Source organism: Oncorhynchus mykiss, chromosome 11 (assembly GCF_057628025.1).
Source record: "Oncorhynchus mykiss isolate SJ-2025 chromosome 11, ASM5762802v1, whole genome shotgun sequence".
Taxonomy (NCBI): Eukaryota; Metazoa; Chordata; class Actinopteri; order Salmoniformes; family Salmonidae; genus Oncorhynchus; species Oncorhynchus mykiss.
In genome coordinates this window covers 64,859,102-64,876,112 of record NC_143032.1, presented here as the reverse complement: position 1 = coordinate 64,876,112, position 17,011 = coordinate 64,859,102, and the positions used below count along the sequence as shown (strand labels likewise).

General features: G+C 42.4%; 2 protein-coding genes across 8 annotated transcripts in view; both read left to right on the top strand.

Moving 5' to 3' along the window:
* Positions 1–1,945, top strand: part of gpat2 (glycerol-3-phosphate acyltransferase 2, mitochondrial) — a 50,052-nt gene extending 48,107 nt beyond the window's left edge. For 4 of the 6 annotated variants that reach the window (XM_090190940.1, XM_090190939.1, XM_036936097.2 and 1 more), the window contains 6 exons: positions 428–505; positions 610–717; positions 787–907; positions 999–1,067; positions 1,232–1,287; positions 1,377–1,945. In XM_090190940.1, coding sequence (XP_090047066.1) covers positions 428–505; positions 610–717; positions 787–907; positions 999–1,067; positions 1,232–1,287; positions 1,377–1,493 — 549 coding nt within the window. In that variant the 3' untranslated portion in view covers positions 1,494–1,945. Of the gene's footprint in view, positions 1–427; positions 506–609; positions 718–786; positions 908–998; positions 1,068–1,176; positions 1,288–1,376 lie in introns of all 6 variants that reach the window. The other 2 variants (XM_090190938.1, XM_090190937.1) reach the window with 1 other exon arrangement.
* Positions 1,946–5,765: 3,820 nt separating this feature from the next.
* On the top strand, positions 5,766–16,746 carry zgc:152830 (leucyl aminopeptidase family protein). Of its 2 annotated transcripts, XM_021621840.3 has the most exons (16): positions 5,766–9,821; positions 11,411–11,452; positions 11,530–11,620; positions 11,721–11,869; positions 11,966–12,074; positions 12,338–12,465; positions 12,598–12,697; positions 13,025–13,100; positions 13,453–13,538; positions 13,653–13,757; positions 13,881–13,956; positions 14,151–14,269; positions 14,600–14,683; positions 14,790–14,847; positions 15,898–16,079; positions 16,183–16,746. In XM_021621840.3, exons 1-16 carry the CDS (start codon positions 9,811–9,813, stop codon positions 16,315–16,317), a joined length of 1,551 nt encoding a protein of 516 aa, XP_021477515.2. In that variant the 5' UTR covers positions 5,766–9,810; the 3' UTR covers positions 16,318–16,746. The 2 variants fall into 2 exon arrangements, with proteins under 2 accessions (XP_021477515.2, XP_021477516.2); XM_021621841.3 differs by lacking the exon at positions 11,411–11,452 and having other exon boundaries at positions 9,542–9,821.
* The last annotated feature ends 265 nt before the right edge of the window (positions 16,747–17,011 follow it).

Sequence of the window (17,011 nt, the reverse complement as noted above, 5' to 3'; positions counted from 1 at the left end):
TCCTCACCCCCCCTACCCATCAGTGTTTCCTCACTCCTACCCATCAATTTTTCCTCACTCCCCCTACCCATCTGTTTTTCCTCACTCCCCCTACCTATCCATCTGTTTTTCCTCACCCCCCCTACCCATCAGTTTTTCCTCACTCTCCCTACCCATCTGTTTTTCCTCACCCCCCCTACCCATCTGTTTTTCCTCACTCCCCCTACCCATCTGTTTTTCCTCACTCCCCCTACCCATCTGTTTTTCCTCACTCCCCCTATCCATCTGTTTTTCCTCACTCTCCCTACCCATCTGTTTTTCCTCACTCCCCCTACCCATCTGTGTTTCCACATTGACTGATAACTGCCTGTCTGTCCACCAGTAGCAACGAAATATGCACAGATAATGCTCTGACTTGCCCCATTTTTCTGTCTTTCTTTCTCCATAGCCATGTCAGTCATCTCATGGCTTTGCTCTGGATGCAGTGGACACACTGGTTCGCTGTGGCATCCTTGTGATGGAAGAGGTTAAAAGTGCATCACACACAAACGTACATGTCTCACAACACACTTTCATCATTTCAACCCAGTGATTGGGCTTATGTCATTTATATCGTGTGTGTGTGTGTAGGTTCCTAGCGACACGCCGATCTGTGATTTCTGGAGGAAGGGTGCTCTGACCTGGAGTGCTTCAGATGACCATTCTGACTGTGAAGAAGGAGAGGCACGCTCCTTCAAGGTACACACACAGAACTACTAATCAACACAACTCAGTGACTAAAATCTATCTCTCTCATTCTCTTTGTAGTTGAGCCAGCCCAGCCAGTGTCCAGAACTGCTTTTCTTCCTGTGCAGTCTGATGGCTGGCTACCTGAGGGCCCTGTGCTGGGCTACAAAGGGGTTAGACCTCCTAGACACTCCGCTACCAGGTGTGTGTGTGTGTGTGTGTGTGTGTGTGTGTGTGTGCGCGTGTGTGTGCGTGGAACTCCTCTGAGTAGCTGTGTGTGTCTCACCCTGCAGAGGCTGTCTGTTTGGGCCAGATACACTCCCACCTGTGTTACACCGCCCAGAGGGATAGGGGACACTATGGTGAGACTGGAATTACACAATGACATACACACAGAATGCTTAATACTCATACTTCAAACATTTTCCTAATGAAAATCTCCTCTTTAATAACCAGCTTTTTTGTCTGAAGGTTACGCACATGACTCACCTTTCACAAACACTGGTTTGTTGTGTGTGTGTCACAGAGAGCTGCTCAGAGGAGGTGGCACGTGTGACAGTCAGGACGCTAACAGACCTGGGGGTGAGAAGCAGTCACTCTGTATATGATTAACATTTTATCAGTGACTCACTGGTCCTTGCACGTGTATCTAAATAGTGTTTGTGTGTCAGGTGCTGGTTGAGGATCAGCAGAGAGGATGTGTGTTCCTGGGAGTCAGTCCACTCTTCCAACAGACAGACAACAGACAGAAACTCCACAGCTTTGTATCCCAGTTCCTCTATGACTAACACACACACACCACAAGAGAACGACCAAGCAGTGAATGAGAGTAAAGTCTATATAGTGAAGCTCTATAATGTTTAGCCTGCTCTTATTGACTTTCATGTGTTTACATGATCAAGTCGTTGGAATTAAGTTTACATTTTACTGTTCTCATCAGGCAATTTTTTTGTTTAATCTCAATGTGTGTTTCAGTTTAGTAAAAGACTTTGCATGAGTCTATAATGGACCGGAACATTGGGTCTTGTTTCAGTTTAGATGTTGCCTTTGGCCAAAGATGTATAGTGATAACTTGGCTTGGAACAGTTCAAATTTTTTGACACACCAGAGAAATTGAGAGAAGATGTGTGTTTCTAGTGTTAATGATGCTGAATAGCTCAGTGGAAAGTGTCTAAGCAAGATTTTTTTTCAAATTATGCTCTTTGTTACGTTGATGTTATTAAACCTAGAAATGTTTTTATTTTCTGAATCCATCATTGCTCTGCTCTCACAAACCTGAAGCATCACACTCAATTAGAAGTGATAAGGGCCATAATGATTGAGAACAATCCCTATAAAACTAATGTGTGGGCAGCCATTCAGTTTATTGTTTGCCAAGTGTTCACATAATTAACAATGGTTTATGGACTAGAGGTCAGTTTAGATTAGAACTCTTGAGTCTTATCAAGTCTAGGCAGTATATTTCTATCATTCCTGTTCTTGGCAGTGTATATCTATAACTGTTCTAGGCCAGGGCTCTCCAACCCTATTTCTGGAGAGCTACCATCGTATAGGTTTTTACTCCAACCCTAAACTAGCAAACAGATATAATAAATTAAACTAAATAATTTCAAACCTTGCTTACATTTGTATATGATCACTGTTATGCATGGAAATACTTTAGAACAGATTTCCCAAAATGTTAATGTTTTTTATGTCCAATGAAAATTAAGAACATATACAGTACCAATCAAAAGTTAGGACACACCTCCTCATTCAAGGGTTTTTCTTTATTTTTACTATTTTCTACATTGTAGAATAATAGTGAAGACATCAAACTATGAAATAACACATGGAATCATGTAGTAACCAAAAAAGTGTTAAACAAATCAAAATATATTTTATAGATTCTTAAAAGTAGCCACCCTTTGCCTTGATGACAGTTTTGCACACTCTTGGCATTCTCAACCAGCTTCATGAGGTAGTCACCTGGAATGCATTTAATTTAACAGGTGTGCCTTAATTTGTGGAATTTCTTTCCTTAATGCATTTGAGCCAGTCAGTTGTGTTGTGACAAGGTAGAGGTGGTATACAGAAGAGTCCTATTTGGTAAAAGACCAAGTCCATATTATGGCAAGAACAGCTCAAATAAGCGAAGAGAAACAACAGTCCATCATTACTTTAAGACATGAAGGTCAGTCTGTACAGAAAATATCAAGAACTTTGAATGTTTCTTCAAGTGCAGTCGCAAAAACCATCAAGCACTATGATGAAACTGGCTCTCATGAGGACCGTCACAGGAAAGGAAGACCCAGAGTTATCTCTGCTGCAGAGGATAAGTTCATTAGAGTTACCAGCCTCAGATTGCAGCCCAAATAAATGCTTCACAGTGTTCAAGTAACAGACACATCAACTGTTCACATGAATCAGGCCTTCATGGTCGAATTGCTGCAAAGAAACCACTTCTAAAAAGGACACCAATAAGAAGAAGAGACTTAATTGGGCAAAGAAACACGACCAATGGACATTAGATTGGTGGACATCTGTTCTTTGTTCTGATGAGTCCAAATTTGTGATTTTTGGTTCCAACCGCCGTGTCTTTGTGAGACTCAGAGTATGTGAATGGATTATCTCCGCATGTGTGGTTCTCATCGTGAAGCATGGAGGAGGTGGTGTGGGGGTGCTTTGCTGGTAACACTGTCAGTGATTTATTATGAATTCAAGGCACACTGCACGCATTCTGCAGCGACATGCCATCCCATCTGGTTTGGGCTTAGTGGGACCATCATTTGTTTTTCAACAGGACAATGACCCAACACACCTCCAGGTTGTGTAAGGGCTATTTGACCAAGAAGGAGAGTGATTGAGTTCTGCATCAGATGACCTGGCCTCCACAATCACCCAACCTCAACACAATTGAGATGGTTTGGAATGAGTTGGACCGCAGAGTGAAGAAAAAGCAGCTAACAAGTGCTCAGCATGTGTGGGAACTCCTTCAAGACTGATCCGGGTAAAGTTGGTTAAGCGAAAGCTTTGCTCACTCTTGGCAATCATCAAGGCAAAGGGTGGCTATTTGAAGAATCTAAAATAGATTTACATTTTACTACATAATTACTACATGATTCCATATGTTATTTCAGAGTTTTGATGTCTTCACTATTATTCTACAATGTAGACAATAGTAAAAATAAAGAAAAACCCTTGAATGAGTGTGTTCAAAAGTTTGACTGATAATAAATAAATATATATATATATATATATATTTATTATATTTCTAGCATGCCTATTCTAGGCAGTGTACTTTATGTTGGTTGTAGGCAGTGTATTTCTATCATGCTTGTTCAAGGTAGTGCGTTTCTAACATCGCTGTTCTAGACAGTATATTTTATATCTGTCTTGATGTGCTGAATCAGAGCCCAGGAGAGTATGAACAACCAGGGGATGAGGAGGGGGGGTCACTGAATAACAAAGAGAGAGCAATCAATACTTAACCTGGGAGAAGAGTGGCTGGACAGCAAAAACATGGGAAGATGAGTTGAGGTCAAATAATTCACCCTTAAATACTGTAGAAGACAACATGTGCAAGAAACATTTGAACAGATGGAAATAAGTCAAATCAGTTGTCTTGTAAAGCAACAATATAGCATGCAGACTATTTCAAGAGATGGCAGAGATAAGATACCGTTGTCTGAATGTCTTATGACACACTACTACCACCTTGTGTTGGTCTGAACAAATGGCAGCATTTGTAATCAGAGATGTGACAGGCTGGCTGTGCATTTTACCTCTATTGCCCTTGAATAATCAATAGCCTTCAGCTCTCTCTTTCGGTCTCGCACTTTGCATTTAGATTAAGTGGGTATCTCTGGGGTGTGTTTGACACAGTAAACACTTGTGTTTGTGTAAGTGCCACAGGAGAGGCCACTGTCTGATGGTGAGACTAACCAGGTATAATGTTTCCAATACAGAATATGTATCTACCGTAAAGCATTGAGCTGCAGTGGACCAAGATATTTTAATATTTCCAAGGTCATACATATGTCTGATTGAATCATGGAGACCAAAGCCACCATCTCCATACAGAGAAGTTGAGCTGCCCAGAACAGCTGACTCAGAGCAATACCTTTCCAGCTGCCACACTGCCTCATGGTAAGCAGCTGCTATTACTGCACACACTGGAATCTTATCTGTGCCCACATCTAACCTCATACACTCAGTTGTCTGTTTTATTAGGTACACCACCCCATTCATGAAAATGGTTCACACCTACAGACAGTGAATCATGTGACTGTGGCTTGCTATATAAAGTAGAATCCATGCCCTGAAGAATTCTGTCTGTTCTGGAGGCAAAGGGGGGTTCAACCCGGTACTGCACTGATCATAAATAAAACGCGACATATAGAAAGTTTTGGTCCCATGTTTCATGAGTTGAAATAAAAAATCCCAGAAATTATCCATAAGCACAAAAAGCGTATCTCACAAATTTGTTTCCCTCCCTGTTAGTGAGCATTTCTCCTTTGCCAAGATTATCCATCCACCTGATAGGTGCGGCATGTCAAGAAGCTGAATGAACAGCATTATCATTACACGGGGGCACCTTGTGCTGGGGACAATAAAAGGCCACTAAAATGTGCAGTCACACAACACAATGCCACAGATGTCTCAAGTTTTGTGGGGGCATGCTAACTGCAGGAATGTCCACCAGTGCTGTTTCTAGAAAATTAAATGTGCATTTCTATACCATAAGCCACCTCTAACGTTGTTTTGGAGAATTTGACAGTATGTCCAACAGGCCTCACAACCTCAGACCACGTATTACCATGCCAGCCGAGGGCCTCCACTTCTGGCTTCTTCACCTGCAGTATCATCTGAGACCAGCCACCCGAACAGCTGATGAAACTGGGGGTTTGCGCAACCAAAGAATTTCTGCACAAACTGTCAACCCTTCTCAGGTAAGCTCATCTGTGTACTTGTCGTCCTCACCAGGGTCTTGACATGACTGCAGTTTGGCGTCATAACTGACTTTAGTAGGCAAATGCTCACCTTCAATTGCCACTGACACGCTGGAGAAGTGTGCTCTTCACGAATGAATCCCGGTTTTGACTGTACCGGGCAGATGACAGACAGCATGTCAAATCAAATTGTATTTGTCATACACGTGTTTAGCAGATGTTATAAACGGGTGTAGCGAAAAAATGCTTGTGTTTCTAGCTCTAACAGTGCAGTAATATCTAACAATTTCACAACAATACACACATCTAAAGTCAAGGAATGGAATTAAGAATATATAAATATTTGGGCGAGCAATGTCAGAGCGGAATAGACTAAGATACAGTAGAATAGGATTGAATACAATATATACATATGAAATGGGTAAGGCAAAATATGTCAACATTAATAAAGTCACTGGTGTTCCATTTATTAAAGTGGCCAGTGATTCCAAGTCTGTAAACTCAGCAAAAAAAGAAACGTCCTCACTGCGTTTATTTTCAGCAAACTTAACATGTGTAAATAGTTGTATGAACATAACAAGATTCAACAACTGAGACATAAACTGAACAAGTTCCACAGACATGTGACTAACATAAATTGAATAATGTGACCCTGAACAAAGGGCGGTCAAAATCAAAAGTAACAGTCAGTATCTGGTGTGGCCACCAGCTGCATTAAGTACTGCAGTGCATTTCCTCCTCATGGACTGCACCAGATTTGCCAGTTCCACCCCACTCTTCCACCAAGGCCCTTGCCCTCACCCTCCGATCCAACAGGTCCCAGATGTGCTCAATGGGATTGACATCCGTGCTCTTCGCTGGTGAATGGCAGAACACTGGCATTCCTGTCTTGCAGGAAATCACGCACAGAACAAGCAGTATGGCTGGTGACATTGATATATTGGAGGGTCATGTCAGGATGAGCCTGCAGGAAGGGTACCACATGAGGGAGAAGGATATCTTCCCTGTAACGCACAGCGTTGAGATTTCCTGCAATGACAACAAGCTCAGTCTGATGCTGTGACACACCGCCCCAGACCATGACGGATCCTCCACCTCCAAATCGATCCCGCTCCAGAGTACAGGCCTCGGTGTAACGCTCATTCCTTCGACGATAAACGCGAATCTGACTATCACCCCTGGTGAGACAAAACCGTGACTCGTCAATAAAGAGCACTTTTTGCCAGTCCTGTCTGGTCCAGCGACGGTGAGTTTGTGCCCATAGGTGACGTTGTTGCCGGTGATGTCTGGTGAGGACCTGCCTACAAGCCCTCAGTCCAGCCTCCCTCAGCCTATTGCGGACAGTCTGAGCACTGATGGAGGGATTGTGCAACTCGGGCAGTTGTTGTTGCCATCCTGTACCTGTCCCGCAGGTGTGTATTACGGATGTACCGATCCTGTGCAGATGTTGTTACACGTGGTCTGCCACTGCGAGGACAATCAGCTGTCCGTCCTGTCTCCCTGTAGCGCTGTCTTAGGCGTCTCACAGTACAGACATTGCAATTTATTGCCCTGGCCATATCTGCAGTCCTCATGCCTCTTTGCAGCATGCCTAAGGCACGTTCACGCAGATGAGCAGGGACTCTGGGCATCTTTCTTTTGGTGTTTTTCAGAGTCAGTAGAAAGGCCTCTTTAGTGTCCTAAGTTTCCAGAACTGTGACCTTAGTAGGTAATTATCTGCAAGCTGTTAGTGTCTTAACGACTGTTCCACAGGTGCATGTTCATTCATGGTTTATGGTTCATTGAACAAGCATGGGAAACTGTGTATAAACCCTTTACAATGAAGATCTGTTAAGTTATTTGGATTTTTACTTTTTCTTTGAAATTTTCTTTGAAAGACAGGGTCCTGAAAAAGGGACATTTCTTTTTTTGCTGAGTTTATATAGGGCAGCAGCCTCTGTGCTAGTGATGGCTATTTAACAGTCTGATGGCCTTGAGATAAAAGCTGTTTTTCAGTCTCTCGGTCCCAGCTTTGACATACCTGTACTGATCTCGCCTTCTGGATGATAGCAGAGTGTCCTTGATCTTTTGGGCTTTCCTGTGACATCGGGTGTTGTAGGTGTCCTGGAGGGTTCATGTGTGGGCAAGCGGTATGCTGATGTCAACGTTGTGAACAGAAGGGTGGCGGTGATGTTATGGTATGGGCAGGCATAAGCTGCGGACAACAAACATTTTATCGATGGCAATTTTTGATTGCATAGAGATACTGTGACAACATGATAATGCACGGCCCCACGTCACAAGGACCTGTACACAATTCCTGGAAGCAGAAAATGTCCCAGTTCTTCCATGGCCTGCATACTCACCAGACATGTCACCCATTGAGCCTGTTCGGGATGCTCTGGATCGACTTGTACAACAGCGTGTTCCAGTTCCTGCCAATATCCAGCAACTTCAGACAGCCATTAAAGAGTGGGACAACATTCCACAGGCCACAATCAACAGCCTGATCAACTCTATGCGAAGGAGTTGTGTTGCGCTGCATGAGGCAAATGGTGGTCACGCCCGATACTGACTGGTTTTCAGTTCCATACCCCTACCTTTTTTTTAAGGTATCTGTGACCAACAGTTGCCTGTCTGTATTCCCAGTCATATGAAATCCATAGATTAGGGCCTAATGAATGTATTTCAATTGACTGATTTCCTTCAAGTTCATTTAACTCAGTAAAATCTTTGAAGTTGTTGCATTTTGTGTTTTATTTTGTTCAGTATAGCTTGGTGTACCTAAATAAACTGACCACTGAGTATGTATATCTATTGTCAAAGAAATATAACAGTGATATGAGTCATAATGACCCACATGAATATTTATCATAATTATTAATGGTAGTCCTGCTTAATCTAATTGTCTAGGTAAAAATATATTCTTCATGACACTTTGCATCACAAATGGCATCCTATTCCCTATATAGTGCACTACTTTTGGTCTGTGGTCATGTAGGTAATAGGGTGCCATTTGGGATGGAAACATTGTTATAGCACACTTGACTTCTGTAAAGACTCGTCATGCATTTAGCCATGCGAGTGGTATTTTAGTATGACAACAGATGTTTTGTATAAGAATGATCACCAAACACACACAGAGCTTGAATTGAAGTAATCTAGTCGAATCTACAAGAATTCCACAAAATATATGCAACATGAGTTAGATTGACAGAATTTACACACAAAACATTGCTTGGATTTGTGACCTGATTTACAGTACAGTAGAATAATGCCACTTCGGTCCAAAAGAGAGCTGAATCTATCAATCATAATGATTGGTTGATTAAAAAAAGAGCTGACCAATGGGCTGGCTGCTTCAGGAGTCATAGGTTAGACAACATTGTTGCTATTACCCCCCAGCTGGTCTATCTGACACTCAACCACGTCACCTCTCTGAAACACACACATATACAGGAACACTTCATTATGGTGCAGGAGCTTCACAATACTTATGAGTTCCTATTCTATTAGAGGAACAGGAGCTCAAGCAGTAGAACATTTTAGGTGCCAGTAGTCAACTCTGGTGAGTTCTTGCTGAAGTCTAGCACTGAGGACCACAACAGACAACACTTGTAACGCTTGTGCCCAATCCCAAATTAACCCCTTGTCCCTATCCTGTGGAACTGGTGTATACATTACGCAGCCAGCAACATATACTCTACGTTGCACAACCAAAATTTGCTAATACAATCTAGTCAATGAAAAGTAGCTGGTTTTTACCGATATCATATAAATCAGGTCAAACGTCTTGTAAATCGTCTCATTATTGCACTTTGGACCGAAGATCAATAAACTCGCCTTGCTAGTTTGTCTACAGAACAGATATGCACAGAAGTGCACTTCCTGGTCAGTGTTTGTAGTTTAGTTTACTGGATACTGTCACTCAGTGCTCACAGTATGTGAGATGAAAGGTCAATGCTCTCTAGCATGTGCATCATAAGTAACACTTACAATTGATTATCTGAACAATTTCTATAGATAATCTGCATACATTTCTGCGAACGAGACGATAAGTAATTGCTATGTATAAACTACAATTCCCATGATTACATTTAAAGAACGTTGATAAATCAGGTGATCAACCAGAGGGAGGCTTCGTTCTGTCTGTCAGCTTGCTGTCTCTTTCCCTCTAGACGTCGGAAGGACAGCAATGTGTGCCCGGTAAGCCTACCGATTCATATATTTAGCTGTTTTCCGTGCAAAGATTTGGTCAGAAAATGTACTTTGTGAAATACATGTGTGCAGGATCAATTGTTATCTGGTATGAATGAGCGAACTAACTTCTTGAGCCGTGGCTTTGTTCGACAAGATTGCATGCATATTTAAATCCACTTGATCAATTCGCAAGGACTGTCTATTTTTTTTTACAGACAGGCTGATTAGCAAGATAGTTGCAATTTTGCATTCAAGTAGCTGCGAACTAGCTTTTTATTACAGCCCAGTTTGTCTTGGCCTATAGCAAAAAATATAATCTGCCATTTTCACTTTCTGTTCCTAGATCGTGTTCCTTGTTTTTGGAGATATAATAGTCTCCCCACATGACATGTTATTCTTGTGACAAAGGCATAAATCTCCACATTACAGGAAAGGGAGGGTGCGAGAAAGGTAACACTGGTCTTTAGAACACCCCTTCCATTTCAATCTGAAGGCATTGTTCGTTCTATGGCGAGATACGTAAATACTGAGTCGGACTCATATGGTCTGCAACTAAACATAAAGTGGATCTCAAAGGTCTCTCTGTTCCTTGTGCGTTGTGGATGAATTGGGCAGGTAAAAGCGATGTCCCCTTGACTATGTGTGCCTTTAGAGATAACCAGGGAGTCTTAACAGGCCGAGTGTATACGAGTCTTGCAGGTTAACTAGAGGCCAAAGGTTTCTCTGCAAGACAGACTTTGACACAGTCTCAGTGAAATCGCTAACCCTGCAGCAGAGAATACCAGACAGGAAAGCAAAGCAATACATTATCTCACCTTTCTCTGCAGTCAAAACAGCTCACTGTATTATTCTGAGTTGGTAACCAGAGATCCAGTGTGTACTATAATGATTTCCAACTCCTTGTCATTCATTATCATGCTTAACAATGTTTGGCTTGACAATGACAGCAATTGGGTTGACAAGGTCACATACAAATCTGGGACCAGGTTTGTGAGTTGGACCTTCAAGACCAGTAATATTGAGCTGTAATTAATGTTTCTCTCTATAGTCAGAAGTGTAAAGTACTAAGGTAAAAATACTTTAAAGTACTACTTAATTAAGTAGTTTTTGGGGGGCATCTTTATATTTTTGACCACTTTTACTCCACTACATTCTAATGAAAATAATGTAATTTTACTCCATACATTTTCCCTGAGTATTAGCTACATTTCGAATGCTTAGCAGGACAGTTCAGACTTAATCAAGAGAACATCCCAGGTCATCCCTACTGTCTCTGGTCTGGTGGACTCACTAAACACACATGCTTTGTTTGTAAATGTCTGAGTTTTGGAGTGTCCCCTGGCTATCCCTAAAATAATCAAACAAAAACATTGTGCCCTCTGGTTTGCTTAATATAAGGAATGTGAAATTATTTGTATTTTTACTTTTGGTACTTTAGTATATTTTACAAATTACATTTTTACATTTGATACTTAAGTATATTTCAAACAAAATACTTTTACTCAATTAGTATTACTTGAGTCATTTTTCTATTAAGGTATCTTTACTTTTACTCAAGTATGACAATTGGGTACTTTTTCCATCACTTTCTATAGTGTCCAGCCCATCGAGTGGACCACTGACTGTAAGAGCCAGAAGTGAGTATTAAGTGTGTGTGTGTGTGTGTGTGTGTGTGTGTGTGTGTGTGAGATCTAACTGTGTGTGTTCTCTCCAGTTATGATGGAATAGTCTTGGTGACGCAGAGTTATGACACGCTGCCCAAGGAGCTGCAATGTCTGAAAGCACCTCTGCTGGACTACAGCTCTGTGAGTCACACAACAGCATATAGAATATAGCCCTACTTTTTTTCTTCTCCCCTCTCATTTTTCCTCCTTCGTCTCTCTCCTTTCTCCCTTTCTCTTCTAGGTGGACTGTGGTCTTGGAGATGAGGTGGTGGTGTTGAAGGTTCCGGGGTTGCCTGGTAACCGCTTGGTGTTTGCGTCCACCGGGCCTGTTAACCGGGACTACGATGATGTCAGACGCTTCAGTGACGCAGCTGTTAATGGCATCAAGAGGTCAGTCAACACCACACACACAAATGGTATCAAGAGGTGTGGGTGTGTGTGTGGCTCTCACATTCATTACCATATACTGTATGGGTGTTTCTTCAGGGCCATGAAAGCAGGCATGCAGCGCCCCCTTTTGGTCTGTCCTCGCCATAGCAGCTATGACAGGAGCACCCTGGTGGCTGCCCTAGGTGCCCTGCACGCCCTCTACATGGTGAGAACTATCCTATGAAAAACTGAATAGATACCAACCAGTACACTGATTAATGCTCCCATAGTTGTTTTTTATTGTGCAACGTTTCGACCCGAAGGACTTTGTCAGGCACTCCTGTGCCCATAAAGCCCTAGACCCTTATTCAAAAAAACTTTGCACACATATGGAGCTCTAGAAAATCAATTCTCTTGCACCAAATATGGTGCTGACATTTATTCTCTCTTTTTATCCCTCTCTCTCTTTTTCCATCTCCTCTCTCTCAGCCTCTGGAAGTGAGGGAGGCGTCTGTGAAGCCTAGCCAGTATAAGGTGTGTGTTCTGGGGCTGTGGGTGGACCAGGAGGCCCAGGGGAAGGAGTTAGTGGATCTGGCCTCTGCTCTGGAGAGTGGACGGTGGGTCACACACACACATTTTCACAACTTAGTGATCCCTCTTATGGGGAGAGGTTTTTAAATGTATTAGATCTGAAAAATCAATATTTTTTTCCCGCTGACTACCCCATCTCTCTCTCCCTCTTTCTCCAGGCTGGCTTGCCGCGACATAGGAGGGTCCGATCCTGAGAGGATGGCTGCTCCTCGTGTAGCTGAGTACATCCAGGCCCTCTTTAAGGACAGCCCAGTGCAGGTGAGAGATGATTTTCTCAGACATCTGAAAAGGTGATTTATATCTCCCAAAAAGACAGCAACAACAAAGTGATTTTGTGATTCAGGTGCTTTTTTTATTAGTTAAAAAAGCTGATCTGTTTCGACCTCAATCGGTCTTTGTCAAAGGTTTGTTGCAGTCTTTTTGGGAGATGCAATCACCTTTAATTTTGGGGAATATGACTTTACCCAGATGAGCTCTCCATTCTTTACCAGCCTTTAATAGTGCCAGCATATCTAAACTCTACTTGTCTCATGTATTTCACTAATATGTTAATGTGATGAAGCTGAACCACCCTGTCTTTCTCAGGTAGATGTGGTGAGTGATCTGAAGGTGCTGGAGAAGGAGTACCCTTGCCTCGCTGCTGTCAACCGCTGTGCCAATGGTAAGTGTGTGTGTCAGACCTGAGTTCAAATACCTCAATTACTTTTACATACATTCACAGTAAGTATTCAGATCTCTTATTTGAATAGTAGTTTAATATTTGAAAATACTCAAATACAGTCCCATTTAAAAATAGTATTTGAAAATGCTCTCAATTTTTGATATTCTATCTGTTTTTTTTATTACAAATAACCATTCAAATACTCAAATAAAAGTACTTGTTTTGGGCTGTTTATTTGAAAATACTCAAATACACAGAGAATAGTATTTTAAATACCAGATACTCAAATTCACATGTATTTGAACCTAGGTCTGGTGTGTCTGTTTTTCATCCGTGTGTTTGTCTCTTATAGCTGTGCCTCGTCACCAGGCCAGAGTGATCAAGCTGCAGTACTGTGGAGAAGGACCAGTCCAACACACACTGATGCTGGTCGGCAAGGTGAGAGTGAGAGTGTGGAAGAGGGGAAGATGATGGTGGCGATAAAGGAGGTGGGGTGTTCTCATGTCATGAACATGTTTTTGGATGTAACATGTTTGTGTGTGTTTCTCTCAGGGCATCACCTATGACACCGGTGGAGCTGACATCAAGGCTGGTGGCTTCATGGCTGGCATGCACAGAGACAAGTGTGGTGCTGCTGCCGTGGCTGGGTTCTTCCAGGTTCAACAACTAGAACTTTGACACTATTTAGTTATCACTAGAGGATGGTAGTTAGAGATGTTTCATAGTCCCTCAAATAGTCTGCTACTCCTGCTAACATGTAGCTCTGTTCTGCCCTGTCAGGTCCTGGCCAAACTCAAGCCCAAGCATCTGAAGGTGGTCGGTGCCATGGCGATGGTCAGGAACAGCGTGGGCTCAGGTCAGTGTGATGACATAGGGGTAGGGGTTTCACAAATAGAATCTTATATGAAAATCTATTTTTATTATTCTATTTCTATAGTTTCACCTAATGAGTGTACAGTTGGCGTCTTCCCTCTCTCCTATCTCTCTCTGTGTGTTGTCTCTCTGACTGAATGAGGGTTTAAGGGTTGTGTTGTGGTTCTCTTCTTTCAGACTGCTACGTAGCTGATGAGTTGGTGGTGTCCCGTGCGGGTCGCAGAGTTCGTGTGGGGAACACAGACGCTGAGGGACGCATGGTGATGGTCGACCTGCTCTGTGAAATGAAGGAGAAAGTGAGAATACACAACTCTATTCCCTCTTCTCTCCATCTCTCCCTCTGTTTCTCCTGTCCAACCCATTCTGTCACCTTAATCTCACCTCTTTCTGTCAAAAACTGACTGACTGTCAGTCCATGACTTTATACGCCTTCCAGGTCCAGGGGCAAGACCTTTAATGTGTGCGTATATCTGTTTAAGTCCCAAAACAGGTGTCACTGGATATGTTTGCATGCGACATTCTAGGGGATAGCTGTTGATGACAATGTAAAATTAGGTGTAAAGTTTCATTTCTTGGCAGGGTGTTTCGTCAAGTGTAATAATACCCTCTATCTCCTCTCTTTCCAGGCGGTATGTGAGGTGTCTCCTCAGCTGTTTACCATCGCCACTCTGACAGGACACGCCATCAGAGCCATGGGACCAAACTACTCTGTGAGGACGGGACCATTTACACACAGTACTCTACCATACACACAGTACAATACAACACACAGGCCATGGTGACAATTTTGTTTGATTAAACTTTGTCCCCTTTTAGATCATCATGGACAACGGAGCTGCCCAACGCTCTGGCACTGCCCGGCAGTGGCAGAAAGGTGAGACGCTCTGCACATGCATACATATACAGTGGGGCAAAAAAGTATTTAGTCAGCCACCAATTGTGCAAGTTCTCCCACTTAAAAAGGTGAGAGAGGCCTGTAATTTTCATCATAGGTACACTTCAACTATGACAGACAAAATGAGAAAACAAAATCTAGAAAATCACATTGTAGGATTTTTTTAATTAATTTATTTGCAAATTATGGTGGAAAATAAGTATTTGGTCAATAACAAAAGTTTATCTCAATACTTTGTTGGCAATGACAGAGGTAAAATGTTTTCTGTAAGTCTTCACAAGGTTTTTTGTTGCTGGTATTTTGGCCCATTCCTCCATGCAGATCTCCTCTAGAGCAGTGATGTTTTGGGGCTGTTGCTGGGCAACACGGACTTTAAACTCCCTCCAAAGATTTTCTATGGGGTTGATCTGGAGACTGGCTAGGCCACTCCAGGACCTTGTAATGCTTCTTACGAAGCCACCCACCCCTTCGTTGCCCGGGCGGTGTGTTTGGGATCATTGTCATGCTGAAAGACCCAGCCACGTTTCATCTTCAATGCCCTTGCTGATGGAAGGAGGTTTTCACTCAATCTCACGATACATGGCCCCATTCATTCTTTCCTTTACAGGTGTCTTTTATACTGATAACAAGTTCAAACAGGTTCCATTAATACAGGTAACGAGTGGAGGACAGAGGAGCCTCTTAAAGAAGAAGTTACTGGTCTGTGAGAGCCAGAAATCTTGCTTGTTTGTAGGTGACCAAATACTTATTTTCCACCATAATTTGCAAATAAATTCATAAAAAATCCTACAATGTGATTTTCAGGATTTTCTTTCTCACATTTTGTCTGTCATAGTTGAAGTGTACCTATGATGAAAATTACAGGCCTCATCTTTTTAAGTGGGAGAACTTGCACAATTGGTGGCTGACTAAATACTTTTTTGCCCCACTGTACATACATTCAAACCAGGGTTTACAGGTCTGAATGTGGGTTTTCTGGGTTGGACATGGTTTAACCTGTTAGTCCTATTTCTTTCTCTCTCTGTGTAGCGGGAGAGGTGCTGGGTGATCTGTTTGAGGTGTCCAGTATCAGGCGTGAGGACTATGACTTCCATAAGGGGAAGTCTGAGTACGAGGAGATTCTGCAGAGCAACAACCTGCCATCCTCTGCTACTCCCCGCGGACATCAGACCCCCGCTGCCTTCCTCATCATGGCCTCTGGGCTGGACAAGGTACACACACATCCCACACCACACAGACACACAATGCTCCAGCTCTTTTCACAGCTCTAGATCGAACATAATCTGTGTTTGTTTGTTTGTTTCCCTCCATTAGTATGGTGTGGACTCTGGCAGTCCTCTGCCATACTCTCACATCGACATTGCTGGCTCCAGCGGCCCCTTCCCCGGTGTACCCACCGGAGCGCCAGTCCTTGCCATGGCTACCAACTACATCCTGCCCAGCGCCTAGCAACCCAACTACACCCTGCCCAGTGCTTAGCAACCTTGTGATATAAGAATGTGTAGAATGTACCCTACTCTGTCCTGAGTTATATCACATATAACCGTCCTAATATGGTAGTGCCAGTACAATTTGATATATTACACAAAGAATAAGAACAGACATCCATCAATGGTGTGATATTGGCAGTTAATTTCAAACATTCCAAGAGCTCAGGTTGTTGTTCGATAGATTCTGTTTCTAAGATCATGCAAATATATATCCATCCAACCTTAAGTGTCCCAAATGTTTTACCCCCATGTCTAACATGAGTCACTGTATTGAATACTCTCAGGGGAGAAATGACATGCTCTGTTCATCCATCCATTTTATACACGTGAAACTTGAGCTGAGTGGCAAGTCAAATGGTTGTGTGCTTCAATAAAATAATCAATTTTCTATGTTTACTTATTTCAATAACCAATGTTAACATCTGTAGGGCCAGGAATTGTGGAATGGCAGGTATATAGAGGTAGGCCACCAATCATAGACAACTTTTTTTAAATATATATATTATATATATATATATATATGAGTTGTCTATTTGGGGAAATCCATTTTTAACCAATTGTATGCTGAATATGGAAGCTATAGTTTCTCTTAATTCAAATGTATTACATTTGTCATGTTGCATGGACTGTTTGCAACAAAACATATGAATTTA